The sequence below is a fragment of the Anguilla anguilla genome, chromosome 9, assembly GCF_013347855.1.
Source record: "Anguilla anguilla isolate fAngAng1 chromosome 9, fAngAng1.pri, whole genome shotgun sequence".
In the NCBI taxonomy this organism is placed as follows: Eukaryota; Metazoa; Chordata; class Actinopteri; order Anguilliformes; family Anguillidae; genus Anguilla; species Anguilla anguilla.
In genome coordinates this window covers 27,746,192-27,770,502 of record NC_049209.1, presented here as the reverse complement: position 1 = coordinate 27,770,502, position 24,311 = coordinate 27,746,192, and the positions used below count along the sequence as shown (strand labels likewise).

Here is a 24,311-nt window from a genome sequence, read left to right as displayed (position 1 = left end):
ACTCTGATAAAAATAATTTGGTGTCTGTCTGACAGTTCATGAAGTTCATCTTGGAATAATGATGGATAAGATAGAAGTTTCATAACTTCCTTGTGGGTGGTGACAGCTTTTCTGAGCCAACTGGCGCTTCGCTCAAACCAGAGCAAGTCGTTTCCCATCATGCATGAAGTTGTGCAGTCGGTGGGGAGCAACTGATAAATTGATAAATTGAGATCATGGACTCCCTCCCTGCTCCCCAATTGCTTCCCACTAAGAAGCAACATGACAGTGTCATCGTTCAAATTAATATCAATTTATGGATGAGGATGGACAAGAACCAGACATTAACATACAACCGAGTAACATGCATATGAAAATAAATGTTTTATACATTTATTAAAAATCAAGTGTGGGTATATGAGCAGGAGTTATCTCTCTCTCTCTCACACACACACACACACACACACACATTTACTTGAACTATTTATTTCCCTTAGCCTAACCTATGAATGAAGGGGCTATTTATTATTATTATTATAATTATTATTATTATTATTATGTTTATTCAGATACACAATTACTAAAAAGGTTATACAAGCTTGAAGAAACACAAACATTGTGAGAAAAGAAAAAATAAAAAGGCATTCACACTGGATGGTCATAAATGTTTTCAGTCATAAAATAATCCTGTCAAGCTATAAATTGTGTGTTTTTGCAATATCCATACAGAAATCTGCAGGCATTCTAGAATGTCAGGTAGCAAGTTTATATATCCAGTAGGTGAGCCAAACAAAAAAGGACTGATTCAGATAAAACTGATTTAAAGGCCTGATTCAAATAAAACGGATTTAAAGGCCTGATTCAAATAAAACGGATTTAAAGGCCTGATTCAAATAAAACGGATTTAAAGGCCTGATTCAAATAAAACGGATTTAAAGGCCCGATTCAAATAAAGCTAGTGATTTCATGCCTTCCGCACTCCACCGCTTCACAAATGCCATATTTCCAGCAGCACAGGGAGCAGCGTTAGCAGCACTGCAGGGCTCGTCTGGAACAGCACGCTGATGGCAGAACAGGGAATCAGAGTTTCTGAAAAGAAAAGCACAGGCCAGAATCATAAGCTTCCATTCAAGGTGCACTGGGAGTGACCAAATCATTTACCCATCCCCTCAGAACCAACCTTGCCCCTTTCAGAAATTGAATATATTGCAGTATATTGGACATGTGGAAAATATAAATATTTTGCGATGTGTTTAAAATATATGTATTATAATAGCCATATATTTGTAACAGCCTTGCATCACTTTGTGATGCACCCACATTTCTTATCTGATCTTGAAAATATGCTTTGCTCATGTTCATGATTTTAAGTGCATGAGTGCAATTTCAGGTCCTACCCATTTCTGTGGAAAGAAGAATTTCATGTCCATACTCTGAAATGCATTAAGCTAACTGCAGCTGCTTTTCACTGAGGCTATGCACAAGTAGACCACAGACATTGGAATAAACCACAGGAGTCTCTAATGCACAAAAACCTCACTAAGCAACACTAATTGTGTTTAATTAAAATTATGCGTCACCCTGCGTGATTCCTGGACCCAGTTGTTAAGTGGAGAAGCGAGAATTGGATTCTGGGCTGTGGTGGTGTTACACTTTACCAAGGACGCAATGCTTTAGTTCAGAGGTGGGCATTTCCTTTCCTGGATGACTGTATGTGCAGGTTTTTTTCAATCAATTAAACTGTCTCATTTGGATAATTAGTTATACACACCACTGCACTCCATTAAACTTTTTTTATGGTGGTATATTTTTTGGAGCTAGTATGTCATTTTGCTCATCTATGTTATTTTGTATGTGTGCACTTATACTGTCAAACACTGAGCGGTGTATAGGGCTACAGCTGCACTTAACATGAGCACACTGGAACAGGAAACAAGGTGTTGCTTACTTAGGGAAACAAGTTGATGCTTACTTGGGGAAGCACACAGTTTTTGACCATGCCTACTGTATGTGCAACAGCGTTTGGCTTGTCTGTCTGTCATGTAATATTTGAATTGTTCGGTACAATTGCTTTCACGGTACTGAGCCAAATGAATGAGAAAAACATGCAGAATATGCTTTGTAATTTTCCCAAGTAGTTTCATCTGCGGGTACGCGCAATGACCACAGACGTACCCTCCTTATCCTAGGAGTCACAGGAACCATATAAAGTATAAAAAGATGTTAAACTGAATGTTAGGGGAGACAGCGGGGTGACAGTGTGCAGATAAAACTTGCGTTATTGAATTGGGTTGTGCATCTTCTGTCTGGCTGAGATTTTCTGGGACCCAACAGATGCAATGACATTACAGTAAGCAAATAAATAGACTGTTTGGAATTAAAGCAAATCAATGGATTGGACGTTGTTTTTTTGCCTATGGGTTTTGCACGCACACAAAACATCTTAACCCTAAGAGCAACTCTGGCTTTTAAGGAGGAGCAGAACGCTACTACAACATTTTATGTAGGGACACAAGGTTAGTCGTCAGCTGTCACTCAAGACCTTAACAACAAATGTAGGTAAACTTGAAGATCACAAAAAACGGTTGGGCTGCTCAAATAATTAAGGCATCAAATCTAGAAACAGATGTTGCGACATAGCTCAGGAGGTAAGACCGATTGTCTGGCAGTCGGAGGGTTGCCGGTTCAAACCCCGCCCTGGGCGTGTCGAAGTGTCCTTGAGCAAGACAACTAACACCTAACTGCTCTGGCGAATGAGGCATCAATTGTAAAGCCCTATATAAATGCAGTCCATTTACCATTTACCTTACCCAACCCATAACTGGATGCCCCACATGTGAGGAAAAACATTGCACCACTGAAAAAGAAAATTACATGATTTCATTTCTCAGTGATCATACCAAAGCCCTCAGCCCCAATCCCAGTACACTTGATTTCATTAAATTCAATTCATATTTCAAGTTGACCTTTGTGTCAAAATGAACATGACTAACTCAGTGGGTTTGTTTTCGTACATGTGAGACCTCAAACCTTCTGTGCATATATTTTTATAAGCTAGCATTACGGTCTATAATTTAAACAAGACTTACTGCTGTTCACAACCACAGACTTCCTTGCACTTGTGCCCTGTGTGATGATGCAGGTATGGTTTTTGGGCTTGTTTTCAGAGAATCCCGTCAAGCGGAGGCGACACACATTTCCATTCAGCAAGGTCACACTGACGCGGTTCTTGAAGGTTGATTCAACTGCAGCTTTGGGATCCGTGCTGCCAATCACTTTGCCTTCTTGTCTGTACTCGCAAGTCAGCGCTTTGGATGTATTTGGGACAGTATACTTGCAGTCCATCCTTAGATTTTTGTCTTTTGTTTTACAGGAAGCCAATTCTTTCACTTCCACTTGTGTGGAAAAACATTGCATCTCTGAAAAGGATAATTACATTATTTCAATTCTCAGTGATCATATCTTACCAAAGCCCTCAACCCCAATACACTTTATTTAATTTAATTTAATTAATATTTTAAGTCGAAATTTGTGTCACAATGAACGTGAGTGAATCAGTGGGTACATGTGAGACCTCAATCCTTGCATGCATATTGTTTTATAAGCTAACATTACAGGTAGGATTACTGGGGCAGCACTATAGTATAATGGCTAAGAATTTGGTCAATACCCAGGATGGACACTGCTGTTGTTCCCTTGAGCGAGGTACTTAACCTGCATTGCTTCTGTATATATCCAGCTGTATAAATGGATGCAATGTAATGGTTGTGTAAGTCACTCTGGGTAAGAGTGTCTGCTAAATGCCTGTAATGTAATGTCTAAAATTTAAATAAGGCTTACTGCCGTCCACAACCACAGTCTTGCTTGCAGTTTTGCCCTGGGTGATGATGCAGGTATAGCTTTTGGGCTTGTCTCCAGAGAACCCCGTCAAGAGGAGGCGACACACATTTCCATCCAGCAAGAATACATTGGCGCGGTTCTTGAAGGTTGATTCAACTGCAACTTTGGGATCCGTACTGCCAATCACTTTGCCTTCTTGTCTGTACTCGCAAGTCGGTGCTTTGGATGTATCTGGGACAGTATAGTTGCAGTCCATCCTTAGAATTTTCTCTTTTGTTTGACAGGAAGAAGTCAATTCGTTCACTTCCACTTTTGAGGATAAACATTGCACCACTGAAAAGGATAATTACATTATTTCAGTTCTCAATGATCATATCTTACCAAAGCACTCTACCCCAATCCCAGTACACTTTATTTTATTTAATTCATATTTTAAGTTGTCCTTTGTGTCACAATGAACAGGAGTGAATCAGTGGGTTTGTTATCGTACATGCGAGACCTCAAACCTTGCATGTATATTGTCAGTGGGCTTGCTTTCGGCAACCCACTGTTGGTACCTTTCATATTTCTTATTATCTGCACTTTCTGCCCAATTTTTCTAGCTCTAACTAGACCTACAGTTTTTGCACTACATTCAAACTTTTTACACCAAAATGACCGGCTAATTCCAGACATTGTATTCAGATTTTTGAAATATACAAACTTTTTGAAATATTCAACTTTAGTGTGGTCAGTCCATAGAGGGTCACTCATGGATGTTTAGTGGAATGCTTTAGTAGGACGCATGCGCAGGTGGTCACTCTCATGGACGTTTAGGAGGACACATGCACAGGTGGTCATGCACGTTTAGTAGGACGCACTTCCAATGACACGAGATTTTTAAGCACAGCTTTATCGCCTATGCTAACATGTTAGCGTTTCACCTACTTAATTAACTTAGCGCGTACAGATGCTATCCTACACGCATGAGTAGGATCTACGGACACACAGCTACAACCCGCATACTGATGCTATCCAGCACACATGAGTAGGAGCTAATGACACACAGCTACAACCACCAATACAGATGTATGGACACATGGACGCTACGACCACCAATACAGATGTATGGACACATGGACGCTACGACCACCGATACAGATGTATGTACACACGGAGGACAATAAATAACATTACAGTGGGAGGTGAGGACCTGCTATAGCTAGCTAGCTATATAGTTAGCCAAGTTATACTCATGACACTTTTAGGATATGACTAATCCCTGGAACGTAATCGCTACTTGCTGATCCCCGGCTGTATATGTAACGCTACGGTGTGCCGTGGGTCTGGACGGTTTTAGGCGTCATCTGAGCTATGCGCCCTCATTGAAATGCATTGAGGCTTGAGGACAGTGCCAGATGGAATTTGAAGCAAGCCCACACAATTCCTTCAGGAATTGTAACCTTTCTAGTTTTATAAGCTATCATTACAGGTAGCTTTACTGGGTCAGCAGTGTAGTATAATGGGTAAGAAGTAGATCTTGTAACCTAAAGATAACAGGTTCAATTCCAAGGATGGACACTGTCATTCTACCCTTGAGCAAAGTACTTAATCTGCTTTGCTTCAGTATGTATCCAGCTGTATAAATGGATGCTATGAAATAGTATAAGTCACACTGGATAAGGGTGTCTGCTAAATGCCTGTAATATAATGTAATATCTAAAATTTAAATAAGGCATACTGTTGTCCACAACCACAGTCTTGTTTGCAGTTTCGCCCTGGGTGATGATGCAGGTATAGTTTTTGGGCATGTCTTCAGAGAATCCCGTCAAGAGGAGGCGACACACATTTCCATCCAACAAAGATACATTAGCGTGGTTCTTGAAGGTGGGGTCCACTGCAACTTTGGGATCTGTACTGCCGATCACTTTGTCTTCTTGTCTGTACTCGCAAGTCAGCGCTTTGGATGTATCTGGGACAGTATAGTTGCAGTCCATCCTTAGAATTTTCTCTTTTGTTTGACAGGAAGAAGTCAATTCGTTCACTTCCACTTTTGAGGAAAAACATTGCACCACTGAAAAGGATAATCACATTATTTCAAATTTCAGCGATCATATCTTACCAAAGCCCTTAACCCCAATCCCAATACACTTGATGTTATTTCATTTAATTCATTTTTTAAGTTGTCCTTTGTGTCACAATGAACGTGAGTGAATCAGTGGGTTTGTTTTCGTACATGCGAGACCTCAAACCTTTCAGGCATATTGTTTTATAAGCTAGCATTACAGGTAGCATTACTGGGGCAGCACTGTAGTATAATGGCTAAGAAGTTGGTCAATACCCAGGATGGACACTGCCATTGTACCTTTGAGCAAGGTACTTAACCTGCATTGCTTCAGTATATATCCAGCTGTATAAATGGATGGATTGTAAATGCTATGTAATAGTTGTGTAAGTCACTCTGGATAAGAGTGTCTGCTAAATGCCTGTAATGAAATGTAAAATCTAAAATTTAAAAAAGGCTTACTGCTGTCCACAACCGCAGTCTTGTTTGCAGTTTCGCCCTGGGTGATGATGCAGGTATAGTTTTTGGGCTTGTCTCCAGAGAATCCCGTCAAGAGGAGGCGACACACATTTCCATCCAACAAAGTTACATTAGCGTGGTTCTTGAAGGTGGGGTCCACTGCAACTTTGGGATCTGTACTGCCGATCACTTTGTCTTCTTGTCTGTACTCGCAAGTCAGCGCTTTGGATGTGTCTGGGACAGTATAGTTGCAGTCCATCCTTAGAATTTTCTCTTTTGTTTGACAGGAAGAAGTCAATTCGTTCACTTCCACTTTTGAGGATAAACATTGCACCACTGAAAAGGATAATTACATTATTTCAGTTCTCAATGATCATATCTTACCAAAGCACTCCACCCCAATCCCAGTACACTTTATTTAATTTAATTCATATTTTAAGTTGTCCTTTGTGTCACAATGAACGTGAGTGAATCAGTGGGTTTTGTTTCGTAAATACGAAACCTCAAACATTTCAGGCATATTGTTTCATAAGCTAGCATTACAGGTAGCATTACTGGGGCAGCACTGTAGTATAATGGCTAAGAAGTTGGTCAATAGCCAGGATGGACACTGCCATTGTACCTTTGAGCAAGGTACTTAACCCGCATTGCTTCAGTATATATCCAGCTGTATAAATGGATGCAATGTAAATGCTATGTAATAGTTGTGTAAGTCACTCTGGAAAAGAGTGTCTGCTAAATGCCTGTAATGAAATGTAAAATCTAAAATTTAAAAAAGGCTTACTGCTGTCCACAACCGCAGTCTTGTTTGCAGTTTCGCCCTGGGTGATGATGCAGGTATAGTTTTTGGGCGTGTCTTCAGAGAATCCCGTCAAGAGGAGGCGACACACATTTCCATCCAACAAAGATACATTAGCGTGGTTCTTGAAGGTGGGGTCCACTGCAACTTTGGGATCTGTACTGCCGATCACTTTGTCTTCTTGTCTGTACTCGCAAGTCAGCGCTTTGGATGTATCTGGGACAGTATAGTTGCAGTCCATCCTTAGAATTTTCTCTTTTGTTTGACAGGAAGAAGTCAATTCGTTCACTTCCACTTTTGAGGATAAACATTGCACCACTGAAAAGGATAATTACATTATTTCAGTTCTCAATGATCATATCTTACCAAAGCACTCCACCCCAATCCCAGTACACTTTATTTAATTTAATTCATATTTTAAGTTGTCCTTTGTGTCACAATGAACGTGAGTGAATCAGTGGGTTTCGTTTCGTAAATACGAAACCTCAAACATTTCAGGCATATTGTTTCATAAGCTAGCAATACAGGTAGCATTACTGGGGCAGCACTGTAGTATAATGGCTAAGAAGTTGGTCAATAACCAGGATGGACACTGCCATTGTACCTTTGAGCAAGGTACTTAACCCGCATTGCTTCAGTATATATCCAGCTGTATAAATGGATGCAATGTAAATGCTATGTAATAGTTGTGTAAGTCACTCTGGAAAAGAGTGTCTGCTAAATGCCTGTAATGAAATGTAAAATCTAAAATTTAAAAAAGGCTTACTGCTGTCCACAACCGCAGTCTTGTTTGCAGTTTCGCCCTGGGTGATGATGCAGGTATAGTTTTTGGGCGTGTCTTCAGAGAATCCCGTCAAGAGGAGGCGACACACATTTCCATCCAACAAAGATACATTAGCGTGGTTCTTGAAGGTGGGGTCCACTGCAACTTTGGGATCTGTACTGCCGATCACTTTGTCTTCTTGTCTGTACTCGCAAGTCAGCGCTTTGGATGTATCTGGGACAGTATAGTTACAGTCCATCCTTAGAATTTTCTCTTTTGTTTGACAGGAAGAAGTCAATTCGTTCACTTCCACTTTTGAGGATAAACATTGCACCACTGAAAAGGATAATTACATTATTTCAGTTCTCAATTATCATATCTTACCAAAGCACTCTACCCCAATCTCAGTACACTTTATTTAATTTAATTCATATTTTAAGTTGTCCTTTGTGTCACAATGAACGTGAGTGAATCAGTGGGTTTTGTTTCGTAAATACGAAACCTCAAACATTTCAGGCATATTGTTTCATAAGCTAGCAATACAGGTAGCATTACTGGGGCAGCACTGTAGTATAATGGCTAAGAAGTTGGTCAATAACCAGGATGGACACTGCCATTGTACCTTTGAGCAAGGTACTTAACCCGCATTGCTTCAGTATATATCCAGCTGTATAAATGGATGCAATGTAAATGCTATGTAATAGTTGTGTAAGTCACTCTGGAAAGGAGTGTCTGCTAAATGCCTGTAATGAAATGTAAAATCTAAAATTTAAAAAAGGCTTACTGCTGTCCACAACCGCAGTCTTGTTTGCAGTTTCGCCCTGGGTGATGATGCAGGTATAGTTTTTGGGCATGTCTTCAGAGAATCCCGTCAAGAGGAGGCGACACACATTTCCATCCAACAAAGATACATTAGCGTGGTTCTTGAAGGTGGGGTCCACTGCAACTTTGGGATCTGTACTGCCGATCACTTTCCCTTCTTGTCTGTACTCGCAAGTCAGCGCTTTGGATGTATCTGGGACAGTATAGTTGCAGTCCATCCTTAGAATTTTCTCTTTTGTTTGACAGGAAGAAGTCAATTCGTTCACTTCCACTTTTGAGGATAAACATTGCACCACTGAAAAGGATAATTACATTATTTCAGTTCTCAATTATCATATCTTACCAAAGCACTCTACCCCAATCCCAGTACACTTTATTTAATTTAATTCATATTTTAAGTTGTCCTTTGTGTCACAATGAACGTGAGTGAATCAGTGGGTTTCGTTTCGTAAATACGAAACCTCAAACATTTCAGGCATATTGTTTCATAAGCTAGCATTACAGGTACCATTACTGGGGCAGCACTGTAGTATAATGGCTAAGAAGTTGGTCAATACCCAGGATGGACACTGCCATTGTACCTTTGAGCAAGGTACTTAACCTGCATTCCTTCAGTATATATCCAGCTGTATAAATGGATGCAATGTAAATGCTATGTAATAGTTGTGTAAGTCACTCTGGAAAAGAGTGTCTGCTAAATGCCTGTAATGAAATGTAAAATCTAAAATTTAAAAAAGGCTTACTGCTGTCCACAACCACAGTCTTGTTTGCAGTTTCGCCCTGGGTGATGATGCAGGTATAGTTTTTGGGCTTGTCTCCAGAGAATCCCGTCAAGAGGAGGCGACACACATTTCCATCCAACAAAGTTACATTAGCGTGGTTCTTGAAGGTGGGGTCCACTGCAACTTTGGGATCTGTACTGCCGATCACTTTGTCTTCTTGTCTGTACTCGCAAGTCAGCGCTTTGGATGTATCTGGGACAGTATAGTTACAGTCCATCCTTAGAATTTTCTCTTTTGTTTGACAGGAAGAAGTCAATTCGTTCACTTCCACTTTTGAGGATAAACATTGCACCACTGAAAAGGATAATTACATTATTTCAGTTCTCAATGATCATATCTTACCAAAGCACTCTACCCCAATCTCAGTACACTTTATTTAATTTAATTCATATTTTAAGTTGTCCTTTGTGTCACAATGAACGTGAGTGAATCAGTGGGTTTCGTTTCGTAAATACGAAACCTCAAACATTTCAGGCATATTGTTTCATAAGCTAGCATTACAGGTACCATTACTGGGGCAGCACTGTAGTATAATGGCTAAGAAGTTGGTCAATACCCAGGATGGACACTGCCATTGTACCTTTGAGCAAGGTACTTAACCTGCATTGCTTCAGTATATATCCAGCTGTATAAATGGATGCAATGTAAATGCTATGTAATAGTTGTGTAAGTCACTCTGGAAAAGAGTGTCTGCTAAATGCCTGTAATGAAATGTAAAATCTAAAATTTAAAAAAGGCTTACTGCTGTCCACAACCGCAGTCTTGTTTGCAGTTTCGCCCTGGGTGATGATGCAGGTATAGTTTTTGGGCATGTCTTCAGAGAATCCCGTCAAGAGGAGGCGACACACATTTCCATCCAACAAAGTTACATTAGCGTGGTTCTTGAAGGTGGGGTCCACTGCAACTTTGGGATCTGTACTGCCGATCACTTTGTCTTCTTGTCTGTACTCGCAAGTCAGCGCTTTGGATGTGTCTGGGACAGTATAGTTGCAGTCCATCCTTAGAATTTTCTCTTTTGTTTGACAGGAAGAAGTCAATTCGTTCACTTCCACTTTTGAGGATAAACATTGCACCACTGAAAAGGATAATTACATTATTTCAGTTCTCAATGATCATATCTTACCAAAGCACTCTACCCCAATCTCAGTACACTTTATTTAATTTAATTCATATTTTAAGTTGTGCTTTGTGTCACAATGAACGTGAGTGAATCAGTGGGTTTCGTTTCGTAAATACGAAACCTCAAACCTTGCAGGCATATTGTTTCATAAGCTAGCAATACAGGTAGGATTACTGGGGCAGCACTGTAGTATAATGGCTAAGAAGTTGGTCAATAGCCAGGATGGACACTGCCGTTGAACCCTTGAGCAAGGTACTTAACCTGCATTGCTTAAGTATATATCCAACTGTATAAATGGATGCAATATAAATGCTATGTAATAGTTGTGTAAGTCACTCTGGAAAAGAGTGTCTGCTAAATGCCTGTAATGTCTAACGTGTAAATAAGGCTTACTGCTGTCCACAACCGCAGTCTTGTTTGCAGTTTCGCCCTGGGTGATGATGCAGGTATAGTTTTTGGGCTTGTCTCCAGAGAATCCCGTCAAGAGGAGGCGACACACATTTCCATCCAACAAAGATACATTAGCGTGGCTCTTGAAGGTGGGGTCCACTGCAACTTTGGGATCTGTACTGCCGATCACTTTGTCTTCTTGTCTGTACTCGCAAGTCAGCGCTTTGGATGTATTTGAGACAGTATAGTTGCAGTCCATCATTAGAATTTTCTCTTTTGTTTGACAGGAAGAAGTCAATTCGTTCACTTCCACTTTTGAGGATAAACATTGCACCACTGAAAAGGATAATTACATTATTTCAGTTCTCAATGATCATATCTTACCAAAGCACTCCACCCCAATCCCAGTACACTTTATTTAATTTAATTCATATTTTAAGTTGTCCTTTGTGTCACAATGAACGTGAGTGAATCAGTGGGTTTCGTTTCGTAAATACGAAACCTCAAACATTTCAGGCATATTGTTTCATAAGCTAGCAATACAGGTAGCATTACTGGGGCAGCACTGTAGTATAATGGCTAAGAAGTTGGTCAATAACCAGGATGGACACTGCCATTGTACCTTTGAGCAAGGTACTTAACCCGCATTGCTTCAGTATATATCCAGCTGTATAAATGGATGCAATGTAAATGCTATGTAATAGTTGTGTAAGTCACTCTGGAAAAGAGTGTCTGCTAAATGCCTGTAATGAAATGTAAAATCTAAAATTTAAAAAAGGCTTACTGCTGTCCACAACCGCAGTCTTGTTTGCAGTTTCGCCCTGGGTGATGATGCAGGTATAGTTTTTGGGCGTGTCTTCAGAGAATCCCGTCAAGAGGAGGCGACACACATTTCCATCCAACAAAGATACATTAGCGTGGTTCTTGAAGGTGGGGTCCACTGCAACTTTGGGATCTGTACTGCCGATCACTTTGTCTTCTTGTCTGTACTCGCAAGTCAGCGCTTTGGATGTATCTGGGACAGTATAGTTACAGTCCATCCTTAGAATTTTCTCTTTTGTTTGACAGGAAGAAGTCAATTCGTTCACTTCCACTTTTGAGGATAAACATTGCACCACTGAAAAGGATAATTACATTATTTCAGTTCTCAATGATCATATCTTACCAAAGCACTCTACCCCAATCTCAGTACACTTTATTTAATTTAATTCATATTTTAAGTTGTCTTTTGTGTCACAATGAACGTGAGTGAATCAGTGGGTTTCGTTTCGTAAATACGAAACCTCAAACATTTCAGGCATATTGTTTCATAAGCTAGCATTACAGGTACCATTACTGGGGCAGCACTGTAGTATAATGGCTAAGAAGTTGGTCAATACCCAGGATGGACACTGCCATTGTACCTTTGAGCAAGGTACTTAACCTGCATTGCTTCAGTATATATCCAGCTGTATAAATGGATGCAATGTAAATGCTATGTAATAGTTGTGTAAGTCACTCTGGAAAAGAGTGTCTGCTAAATGCCTGTAATGAAATGTAAAATCTAAAATTTAAAAAAGGCTTACTGCTGTCCACAACCGCAGTCTTGTTTGCAGTTTCGCCCTGGGTGATGATGCAGGTATAGTTTTTGGGCTTGTCTCCAGAGAATCCCGTCAAGAGGAGGCGACACACATTTCCATCCAACAAAGTTACATTAGCGTGGTTCTTGAAGGTGGGGTACACTGCAACTTTGGGATCTGTACTGCCGATCACTTTGTCTTCTTGTCTGTACTCGCAAGTCAGCGCTTTGGATGTATCTGGGACAGTATAGTTGCAGTCCATCCTTAGAATTTTCTCTTTTGTTTGACAGGAAGAAGTCAATTCGTTCACTTCCACTTTTGAGGATAAACATTGCACCACTGAAAAGGATAATTACATTATTTCAGTTCTCAATGATCATATCTTACCAAAGCACTCTACCCCAATCTCAGTACACTTTATTTAATTTAATTCATATTTTAAGTTGTGCTTTGTGTCACAATGAACGTGAGTGAATCAGTGGGTTTCGTTTCGTAAATACGAAACCTCAAACCTTGCAGGCATATTGTTTCATAAGCTAGCATTACAGGTACCATTACTGGGGCAGCACTGTAGTATAATGGTTAAGAAGTTGGTCAATAGCCAGGATGGACACTGCCGTTGTACCCTTGAGTAAGGTACTTAACCTGCATTGCTTAAGTATATATCCAACTGTATAAATGGATGCAATATAAATGCCATGTAATAGTTGTGTAAGTCACTCTGGAAAAGAGTGTCTGCTAAATGCCTGTAATGTCTAACGTGTAAATAAGGCTTACTGCTGTCCACAACCGCAGTCTTGTTTGCAGTTTCGCCCTGGGTGATGATGCAGGTATAGTTTTTGGGCTTGTCTCCAGAGAATCCCGTCAAGAGGAGGCGACACACATTTCCATCCAACAAAGATACATTAGCGTGGCTCTTGAAGGTGGGGTCCACTGCAACTTTGGGATCTGTACTGCCGATCACTTTGTCTTCTTGTCTGTACTCGCAAGTCAGCGCTTTGGATGTATTTGAGACAGTATAGTTGCAGTCCATCATTAGAATTTTCTCTTTTGTTTGACAGGAAGAAGTCAATTCGTTCACTTCCACTTCTGAGGATAAACCTTGCACCACTGAAAAGGATAATTACATTATTTCAATTCTCAATGATCATATCTTACCAAAGCACTCTACCCCAATCCCAGTACATTTGATTTAATTTAATTCATATTTTAAGTTGTCCTTTGTGTCACAATGAACGTGAGTGAATCAGTGGGTTTCGTTTCGTAAATACGAAACCTCAAACCTTGCATGCATATTGTTTTATAAGCTAGCATTACAGGTAGCATTACTGGGGCAGCACTGTAGTATAATGGTTAAGAAGTTGGTCAATAGCCAGGATGGACACTGCCGTTGTACCCTTGAGCAAGGTACTTAACCTGCATTGCTTAAGTATATATCCAACTGTATAAATGGATGCAATATAAATGCTATGTAATAGTTGTGTAAGTCACTCTGGAAAAGAGTGTCTGCTAAATGCCTGTAATGTCTAACGTGTAAATAAGGCTTACTGCTGTCCACAACCACAGTCTTGTTTGCAGTTTCGCCCTGGGTGATGATGCAGGTATAGTTTTTGGGCGTGTCTTCAGAGAATCCCATCAAGAGGAGGCGACACACATTTCCATCCAACAAAGTTACATTAGCGTGGTTCTTGAAGGTGGGGTCCACTGCAACTTTGGGATCTGTACTGCCGATCACTTTGTCTTCTTGTCTGTACTCGCAAGTCAGCGCTTTGGATGTATTTGAGACAGTATAGTTGCAGTCCATCATTAGAATTTTCTCTTTTGTTTGACAGGAAGAAGTCAATTCGTTCACTTCCACTTCTGAGGATAAACCTTGCACCACTGAAAAGGATAATTACATTATTTCAATTCTCAATGATCATATCTTACCAAAGCACTCTACCCCAATCCCAGTACATTTGATTTAATTTAATTCATATTTTAAGTTGTCCTTTGTGTCACAATGAACGTGAGTGAATCAGTGGGTTTCGTTTCGTAAATACGAAACCTCAAACCTTGCAGGCATATTGTTTTATAAGCTAGCATTACAGGTACCATTACTGGGGCAGCACTGTAGTATAATGGTTAAGAAGTTGGTCAATAGCCAGGATGGACACTGCCGTTGTACCCTTGAGTAAGGTACTTAACCTGCATTGCTTAAGTATATATCCAACTGTATAAATGGATGCAATATAAATGCCATGTAATAGTTGTGTAAGTCACTCTGGAAAAGAGTGTCTGCTAAATGCCTGTAATGTCTAACGTGTAAATAAGGCTTACTGCAGTCCACAACCACAGTCTTGTTTGCAGTTTCGCCCTGGGTGATGATGCAGGTATAGTTTTTGGGCGTGTCTTCAGAGAATCCCATCAAGAGGAGGCGACACACATTTCCATCCAACAAAGTTACATTAGCGTGGTTCTTGAAGGTGGGGTCCACTGCAACTTTGGGATCCGTACTGCCGATCACTTTGTCTTCTTGTCTGTACTCGCAAGTCAGCGCTTTGGATGTATTTGAGACAGTATAGTTGCAGTCCATCATTAGAATTTTCTCTTTTGTTTGACAGGAAGAAGTCAATTCGTTCACTTCCACTTCTGAGGATAAACCTTGCACCACTGAAAAGGATAATTACATTATTTCAATTCTCAATGATCATATCTTACCAAAGCACTCTACCCCAATCCGAGTACATTTGATTTAATTTAATTCATATTTTAAGTTGTCCTTTGTGTCACAATGAACGTGAGTGAATCAGTGGGTTTCGTTTCGTAAATACGAAACCTCAAACCTTGCAGGCATATTGTTTTATAAGCTAGCATTACAGGTAGCATTACTGGGGCAGCACTGTAGTATAATGCTTAAGAAGTTGGTCAATAGCCAGGATGGACACTGCCGTTGTACCCTTGAGCAAGGTACTTAACCTGCATTGCTTAAGTATATATCCAACTGTATAAATGGATGCAATATAAATGCCATGTAATAGTTGTGTAAGTCACTCTGGAAAAGAGTGTCTGCTAAATGCCTGTAATGTCTAACGTGTAAATAAGGCTTACTGCTGTCCACAACCGCAGTCTTGTTTGCAGTTTCGCCCTGGGTGATGATGCAGGTATAGTTTTTGGGCATGTTGTTTTCATACATGTGAGACCTCAAACCTTGCATGCATAATGTTTTATAAGCTAGCATTACAGGTAGTATTAGTCGGCATTTAGGATGTATCCTGTACAATATACTTGTTGTCCATCCTTATATTTTTTTATTTTGTTTTTGACCCCATTTCTATATGCATTGTCATGCTGAAACAGCAAAGAGCCTTCCCCAAACTTTTGGAGAAGCACGGAATTATCTAGAATGTGCAGCATTAAGATTTCCCTTCATTGGGCCTAGCCCAAACCCTGAAAAACAGCCCCAGACCAAAAGTTGTCTACATACTTTTGGTCATGCAGTGTGTTTGGGATCTGAAAATGTGGAGTTAGTATTCGTCCACAAGAACTGAAACATGTTCTTGCAATATGTACTTTTAGTGTGTTTATATTGCTTTACTATATTTTCATTTGGATTTACGTTATTGCATGAAAAACATAAAGGTCTTCACATTAATGTGTTCTGTAAATCTCCACACCCAACATATTAATGTGAAGACCTTTATGTTTTTCATGCAATTACGTAAATCCAAATGAAAATGTAATAAAGCAATATAAACACACCCTAAAAGTACATATTGCAAGTAAGCGTTTCAGTTCTTGTGGATGAATACTAACTCAACATTTTCATTTAATAATGAATAAATTCTATATCATGTTATTAGTAAATTGCATTATGCTCTGTAATTAAATACATTTTGGGTGCTAGATAAAACAACAAGTAAACACATGAATTATTGTATTGGGGCATTAAAATAATTACCCCTTATTTGCTATCACATATTGCCAGGGTGAACATAGTGATTCCTTACCCAGCAGACACAATGTGATGAAAAGATGCATCTTCATGGCTTTGTGGCAGGAGGGCTCGTTCTGATAAACTGATTCAGCTGAAAACAACCAAGGTTAAAGTTACAATCTCGAAGATTTCCGTTTCGTTCTCTTTGGCGATACCAATGGCGAGAACCGGTAATTGCAGGTGTGTTTTTGGACCTCACTTCCCATAGATCCAACCAGCGTCGCCTGTGTGATGTCAGTCAGTTGGCACCTGGGCCACGCCAACTATAACACTATTTACTGAATAAAAAATGGTTGTTATAAAAGTAACGTTATGTACATACTCATTCTTGTCTAACATTAAGCTAACTTAAACTGTCTTTACACTGCCGAGCCGGGTTAAAATGCTGTAGCAGACCTGGGGTAGAATGATCAATTTCCACAAACGTTCTTTATCATTTTGCCCGGTATGAACCAAGCGGCCAAAACCAGACTTCGTTTTTGAAGCTCATTTCCTGGTGTTGTAGTTCCTGGTTGCTCACTAGCGCCACTACGGATGGCTCCAGTATAGGTGTTTTCATATCCGGTTTCCATGTAAGTCTACGGTACAAATGCGATCAAAATACAAAGTCAATAATTTTTTCTCAAAAGAACAAATAGTCATAATAGGTGTATTTTATTGGTCTTATGACTGTCCATGGGTCGATTTCATGATTTATTGCGTCATTTGGGCACAGTGCCAATATTTGTTCTGGACCAATGAGGTACAGCTTGCGTCACTTCCGGATTACTGCAGAGGACTCAGCTACAGTAGGGGCTACAGTCTATGGTCACTGGGGTGGGCGGTGGCGCTTCTTGGCCTTGCCATTGCGGCTCCGGCTACGGTCCGCCTGTGCTAAGTCTGAAAATGCAGGCATCCCATTTCGTGGTGATTTCATTATGGCGTGTGCTATTTACAGCTGCTCTAGACGACCATAAAATAATCCTCCCCTTAAGTTTTTCGGTATCCGAGTCATTTTTACTATTTCCTTTAGCCTACTTAACCAAATAATTACTTGGCAGAAAGCGTAATCAGCTTGCTATATTTGGTAGTCCAGTAGTAGCCTGTGCTAAAACAGTTCGCAACTTCGGCTACCAAGCCATTTGACTAGCTAGCTAACCTTAACCGGCAAACATTCAATCTGTCAAACGTGTTTGGCGGCTTGTCAGTCGTGTACATTCCGTAAATGTCTACCTGGGCCATGCTTCACGCATGTGACAAAGCTACTATAATCCCGATTTTGGGATAAACACTTTTTCAGTTTCACGAAGCGAATTAAGAGTCTCAAGGTTCATTTGCTGAATAACATACAACACACGATGAAATCACACACACAGAATTTAACGAAATTAACCATCTTGGCATTTAGAAAGGAACATGTTTTTAGCATTTAAGAGACCGACAAGCTAGGCATTTAAGACAGTGGTTCTCAGAATCGGTTCTGGGGGCTCCTTGCGTATATTGGCTTTTCTCCATTGGTTTTGATGATTTACAAGAAAAAAATAATAGCCTAATAATAATTAGAAATTCAACGTAGGCTACATTATTTTTCTTCATGCACCAGGTGGAAAACTTGCCGTACAAAGTGCGTTGTCATATTTACACGCCTGCAGATCAGTTATTAAAATACTTGGTAGATTTGTTAATCACCGCTGAGTGTTAATTTTTGTTCGGTAGAAAGTGATTTGCGAACGATCGGTCAGCTAGCGTCACCCAGCAAGTGAACACCACAAACGGCGATGGAGTAGCTAGTAGTAGCAGGCTCATTATCTGACTGGCGAAAACCTACGACGATAACTTGCTCGGTTAACAGATCTACCAGACAGTTATACGAAAATTTGCCTAGTCAAATCACCAGTAGCCTACACATCTCCGATTGATTGACCATCACCAGTGTAGTCAATGTTCTTCCCCTGTGGTTCATATTGCTAACGCGTGAGCTAACCACGGACAGCCTACCTAGCTCACTGGCAAGCTGATATGCTAGCTAAGCATATTCGTTTTGCTGAGAAAAATAAATTGAAGATAACTGAACATAGCCTAATTGTATTTTTAATGTCATACATAACGTGATTACATGACACAGTACAGTCACGGATGGAAATTAAACTCCGTAAACATCTGATAATATATTTTAAAACATAACGGCAGACAGTCAGCTAGCCTCGTTCAGGTTGAGGGGCTTTTCCGCACCGGACTGTCAATCAAATTGTAAAAATCACAAGACCGCTTAACTCTATGGTTTTGGCTCCAAATCGAGAAAATGGCCGCGCCCGCCATTGAGCTTCAAAACGTGTTTAAAGCCGCGTTTCCACCGCAGGAACTATACCCCGGAACTAGGAACCTTTTGAGGAACTCAGTGCGTTTCCACCGCAGGAACTAGGGTCTAAATTTAGTTCTGGGGGCTTTGTTTTACCCCCCAAAACGTTCCTGCTCGGGGGGTAGTACTTTCCGAAAGTACAGGAACCTTTTGGGTGGAGCTTGCAGCGCTGAACATTTCTGATTGGTCGAGTACTCGCAGCACTTGTGTTGTATTTATTTTCCGCCATTACCCGCCATGTTTGAAAATATGCCGGCGCAACCCGATTTATTTTCATAATAACTTCAAATCAAACTTGTATGTTATGCGGCGCAGTAGCCTAGTTTTGGTTATAGCCTGCCAACGTCTTGGAATTATAACGTGTGCTCTTCTGTTCTTTTCTTGCTTTAGTATTCGTTTTATAAAATGCTAAGCATTCGTGCTGGGACAGCATATTACGTACTAAAACATTCAAACGGATTAATTCGGTTGCTGAATATTTTCTTCCGGATTTTCTTTGTTAGCCCATTGTAATTGAATCAAAACGTTTGATACAGTTATGTGAGGTATGCGGTAGTTCTGCGTAATTAACATTGGTGATACAGTACAAGCAAACTGGAAATCACCTTCCGCACTTTTTGTCATGGTAAAATAACAGGTTAATTCTAGTAATAGTACCTTTAGCTTTTTCAGACTGCCGTAATTTTACTCTGCCATTCTTCAATTTCACAAAAAGACCAGGAAGACTATGGGCTAATTTATGGTGCATGGTTCGCATCTGGAGGGCACACTTCGCTGCTCGGCTAGCAGTAGCTCCGAAGGAAAACAAACGGTGGCTGTACCACTACTAATTTAAAATTTCACGCAAGTCCGAGTTTTCGTTCTATTCTTGTCATTTTGCGATTAGCCTATATAGAATTGACGATGAGAAAGTAATCAAACAGCAAATTGTTTACAACGTGTGCATGTTTTCTGCTGTTGTTGCCAGTTATATTGGAAATGTGAATGCATTCTGTCGCTTCGGATGTCAAGACATGAAAGCGAATGTTCGCATGAAAACATAATGAATGTGTTTGAGAGGATATATAAAACAGTTACAATCTGACTATTGGTCTGTTATATCCTATTTGTTGCATAACGGTCCAAGTTCAACTACCAACGACAGTTTTGCTTGACAACGATAAAATATGCCCAAACGGCTGCAGAAGAATATTTCAATTCCATGTGATTAAATCGATAAAAATCAATAAATACAAAAGTAACCATATATAGTCATTGTTGGCAACCCGTTGTATATAAGTGGAATAAACCCCTCCGGGCTGTCCCGGTTATTAGAAAATAATGTAGGCTACTTCGGTGGTAGTATGGGGTTACAGAAAAAATCATATGACCGATGGACCGACGACAACGTCGCTTTTCCATACGTCAGTGGGCTAATTTGCCTAATCTTCGCGGGACTTTAGACCCCGGTGGAAACGCAGACAGCCATTGGCTGAAGGAACCTTTTAGTTCCTGGTAAAGCAGTTCCTGGGACTGAAAGTTCCGGGTAATTTTGGTGGAAACGCGGCTTTAGAGACCCACGGAGAGTCAATGGGTGACGTCACAGTAGCTGTGTCCATATTTTTTACAGTCTCTGGTTTTAGAGACCCACGGAGAGTCAATGGATGATGTCAGAGTAGCTTTGTCCATATTTTTTACAGTCTCTGGTATGAACATCTTTACACTGCAGAGAAGAATTCGCGGGATTAACTGTGGCTCATGCAATTATGTATCTCGTGCACAATAAAGTATTTTTCGTGAATGCGAATTTTTCGCAAAATGTTAACCCTGGTGTTTCTGGTTTTGCTAGCTAAACTGTTATAAAAAAATATAACAGAGAATAAAGCTGAGCTGGGTGTTAAATTAGCAATCAGAACAAGAAGAATAAAACAAAAACAAAGGAGATTTCATCAAAAAAAGGGCATCAAGGGTGAAGGAACATATGAGGAAGCGTAATAAAATAATAACAACGCTGATCCATAATGCCGTATACTTTTATTTAGTTTTCTCCGGCTTGACATCTTTACACAGAAATCAGACCCAGTTCTGCTCCACCTATACCCCGGCTTTATTCCGATAATTATAATATATTGGTGAACTTGATTGCAATGTAAATAACGGTAACGTTAAGGCCAGTTCAGATCAATGATTCGCAACGAGACGAAACGGTTTTAAAATGTTGCAGAGAAAATTGCAGCGGTGTGAACTGGTTAGTAGCTGAGTCGTTGCCTGCTCTGGGGTCTCAAAAATACCTCCTTGTCATATAGCCAAATGCAGTTTTAGAACGTTTACAATCAGATGTCTTGGAATTTTGCAAGTTGCATCCAGTCTCATTGCGAATCATTGATCTAAACTGGCCTTTAGTTAGCTACACTGCAACGTTGCAACAAGGTAGCATTGCATTCAAGAGACGGTTTGCGAGGTCGGTCCCGGTCGGTAGCGTTAGCTAGCGTTTTTTCTAATTGTTAGCTGACATTAGATTGTGTTATTTGCATTTGCTAGCTAGCTAACGCAACGTTACCTGATATGAGAGATGGATACTGTGCGCAACGTTGTCTAAACTAATGTTGTCTTTTTTGACATGGTCCGGTAGCTAGCGTTAGCTGTGCAAATAGCTGTGTAATTTAGTAACATTACATTGTCATCAAATGTAATACAAAATCTACATCAACAAATAATATGACCTCTCATATTACACAAAAACTTTTTAGGGTTCCATAACCACCACCCCCCCCCTTGTTATTGTAACGCTAGCAGACAGCGGAAAAAACAGTACGCTGCCCACACACAAGTGCGTTGAACAGCGAGCCTGTTGCGTTAGCTCCGCCTACCCTCTCTGGCGGACAAACCACTGGTGGGTGATGGAAAGCGCGTCACTAGCTATGCGCCGCATGTTTTTTAATGAAAATCTTCGAGATTATTACTTTAATGTCATCTGAAGAAAAACATGTTTTCAGCATACAAAAATGCCAAATTACTCACACATACAAAGCACTATAAGGCATTAACACTTGCAAAATCTAGGCCTGCCATTAAAAGTACTGATATCAAAATTATTCCAAGTTACCATAAACAATATTGGCTACCTTAGTTAACACAAATGAAAAATGCTGTATTCCACAGCAATGCTGCTACCCAATGCTTCCTAAATTCTTAATGCAAGAGTTAATGGCTTTTAGTGCTTTGTATGTGTGAGTAACTCGTCATTTGTGTACGGTGAAAACGTATTTTTCTTCAGATTAGATATATACTTTATTGTCCCCATAGGGACATTTGTCAGCATAAATAACAATTTATTTAATTTTCATGGAGATGATGTCTGCATGTTCACAATATTAATTTCAGTAAACCATAAACATAACATTTACAGCCATCTTGAATGATAATTCGTTTCAAATTAATTTCAGGAAACAAAACCGTTAGCTGAAAACAGATCCATCATTAGGGGGTGTATTTGTTTGAGAACCACTAGTTTGTAATTTTGTAACGCATGTTCAAGAATCTCAATTTCTTTCATAATTTTCTCCTTAACACACAATGTAGGTTTGGCTCATTAGGTTAGATTAAATTAGATATATACTTTATTGTCCCCATATGGAAATTTGTCTTGGACTCCATGTTATTGAACTACATCTTTTAAAAACATCAGTTCAATAAGCTGCATACATTTCACAATATATGCAATCATACACATCCATCCATTCATCTATTATCTATACCCGCTTATCCTGGTCAGGGTCGTGGGGGGTTCTGGAGCCTATCCCAGCATGTATTGGGTGAAAGCCAGGAATAAACCCTGAACAGGGAGTCAATCTATTGCAGGGTGCACACACCATTCACTCACACACTCAATTTAGCAATTTAGAGTCTCCAATTAGTCTACCTGCATGCACCCCCAATCATAGACACATACATTCAAATACAATCATACATACTAAAACGGCTACTAAAAATGTTAGTTCCATAATTAATATATTCCATGTCATACATACAATCAAGAATGCTAAACTACACAAATACAAACTTGATGCCTGCATACCATACCTAATTATGCTCTCTAGTTCTGGTAGAATAAAGCATCAGCTTCTGCCCCACCCCAAACACCTTAAGTCAATGTAAAAAATGCATCATCTGTTATAAAAGAGAACATAGACTCTCCACATGGGCCTTCCAGCAGTATGTGTTGTCAATATGAACAACCAGGTATTTATAAGAACAAACCTGGGTGATGGGGCCATCATGATCCCCCACTGCCTCAGGGTCAATTTTATCTGTATTTCTTACATTTAAAATAAGAATGTTAGCATCAGTCTTTCAGAGTGGTAAGCTGATTTGTTATTATCAGTTGCTTTGTCTTTGAATTGTTCATCATCTACCAACTGCTTTAGCAGCAATGTGCCCATACTTTCATTATAATTAAGAACCTGTTGAGTCACCTCAGCCTTCAATCTGTTTCATTTTTTTCATTTTTTATTTTTTATGTAAATTGTTTGTTATAGAGAAAAATGTGAATATGGGACTTTTAATCTACATGGCATGCATCACTGTTTCTGACATAACATGCTATTAATCCCTCAAAACATGAACATTACAAAAAAACTACCAGTTTGTTAAAATTCTGGGATTGCAAAGTTAAAACCACTGATGAAGTCAACCACATGTACACTTTTCCTTTAATTTATGTATTTTCATAAATATTGAATCAATATTTCTTACCTGGCAGTGGGATCTGTTGTACAAGAGCTCTGAAAAATCTGTCTGAATGACAGGGTTGATCCACCTTCAATTAAACTTGCATGAACATAGATAGAGAGAGAGGAGCGAGAGAGAGAGATGGAGGGGAAAGGGAGGGAGGGAGGGAGGGACGGGAAGGAAGAGAATATACTTTTTCCCAACACACCTGTCACTGTGTGGTGTGCCAAATGGTGTGCTGAAGTTTTTTTTATAATCATGTAAGAGTTTAAATTATCGTTTCCTTTATGATAATGCAGACGTAGATGTGTTTGTCTTAACATGCAAAAACAAAATCTTGTGACTATTCCAAGAGTGGCTATTTCTTTTTTTTTTATTTCACTTTTTAGTTTAAAAAAAAAAAGAAAAAGCAGATACTCTGTTATCAGAATGTACGACCTTATACCAGGCATGGCAGATACCGTGGAAATTAATTACATTTCATGTTGGAAAGTTGAAGAAAACTTTTTAATGTAGTGCACTACATGTTTTTAGGGAACATAGAGGTTTGGTTTTGGCTTGTTGTGTTTTTTTAGATTAAACCTTCTGGAACTGGGTAATTTAAATGCAGTTAGTGTGAACTGCATATGTTAAGGGTACATGCAGAGATCTTATACATATGTCAGACAATCTTAAATCTGTATCAACCCAACTCCTTCTTGCCATTTTAAATTATGGGTGGGGTCAGGTC

General features: G+C 39.7%; 1 protein-coding gene across 4 annotated transcripts; it reads right to left on the bottom strand.

Moving 5' to 3' along the window:
- Positions 1 to 320: 320 nt before the first annotated feature.
- Positions 321 to 23,738, bottom strand: LOC118235266 (obscurin-like). Of its 4 annotated transcripts, XM_035432436.1 has the most exons (18): positions 23,606 to 23,738; positions 16,547 to 16,624; positions 14,877 to 15,209; positions 14,106 to 14,438; positions 13,335 to 13,667; positions 12,564 to 12,896; positions 11,783 to 12,115; positions 11,002 to 11,334; positions 10,231 to 10,563; positions 9,450 to 9,782; positions 8,669 to 9,001; positions 7,888 to 8,220; positions 7,107 to 7,439; positions 6,326 to 6,658; positions 5,540 to 5,872; positions 3,820 to 4,152; positions 3,069 to 3,398; positions 321 to 1,068 (listed from the first exon to the last, which is right to left on the bottom strand). In XM_035432436.1, the coding sequence occupies exons 2-18, from the start codon at positions 16,581 to 16,583 to the stop codon at positions 968 to 970; spliced, it is 5,130 nt and encodes a 1,709-aa protein (XP_035288327.1). In that variant the 5' UTR covers positions 16,584 to 16,624; positions 23,606 to 23,738; the 3' UTR covers positions 321 to 967. The 4 variants fall into 4 exon arrangements, with proteins under 4 accessions (XP_035288327.1, XP_035288329.1, XP_035288330.1 ...); XM_035432438.1 differs by lacking the exon at positions 5,540 to 5,872; XM_035432439.1 differs by lacking the exon at positions 13,335 to 13,667.
- Positions 23,739 to 24,311: the final 573 nt, after the last annotated feature.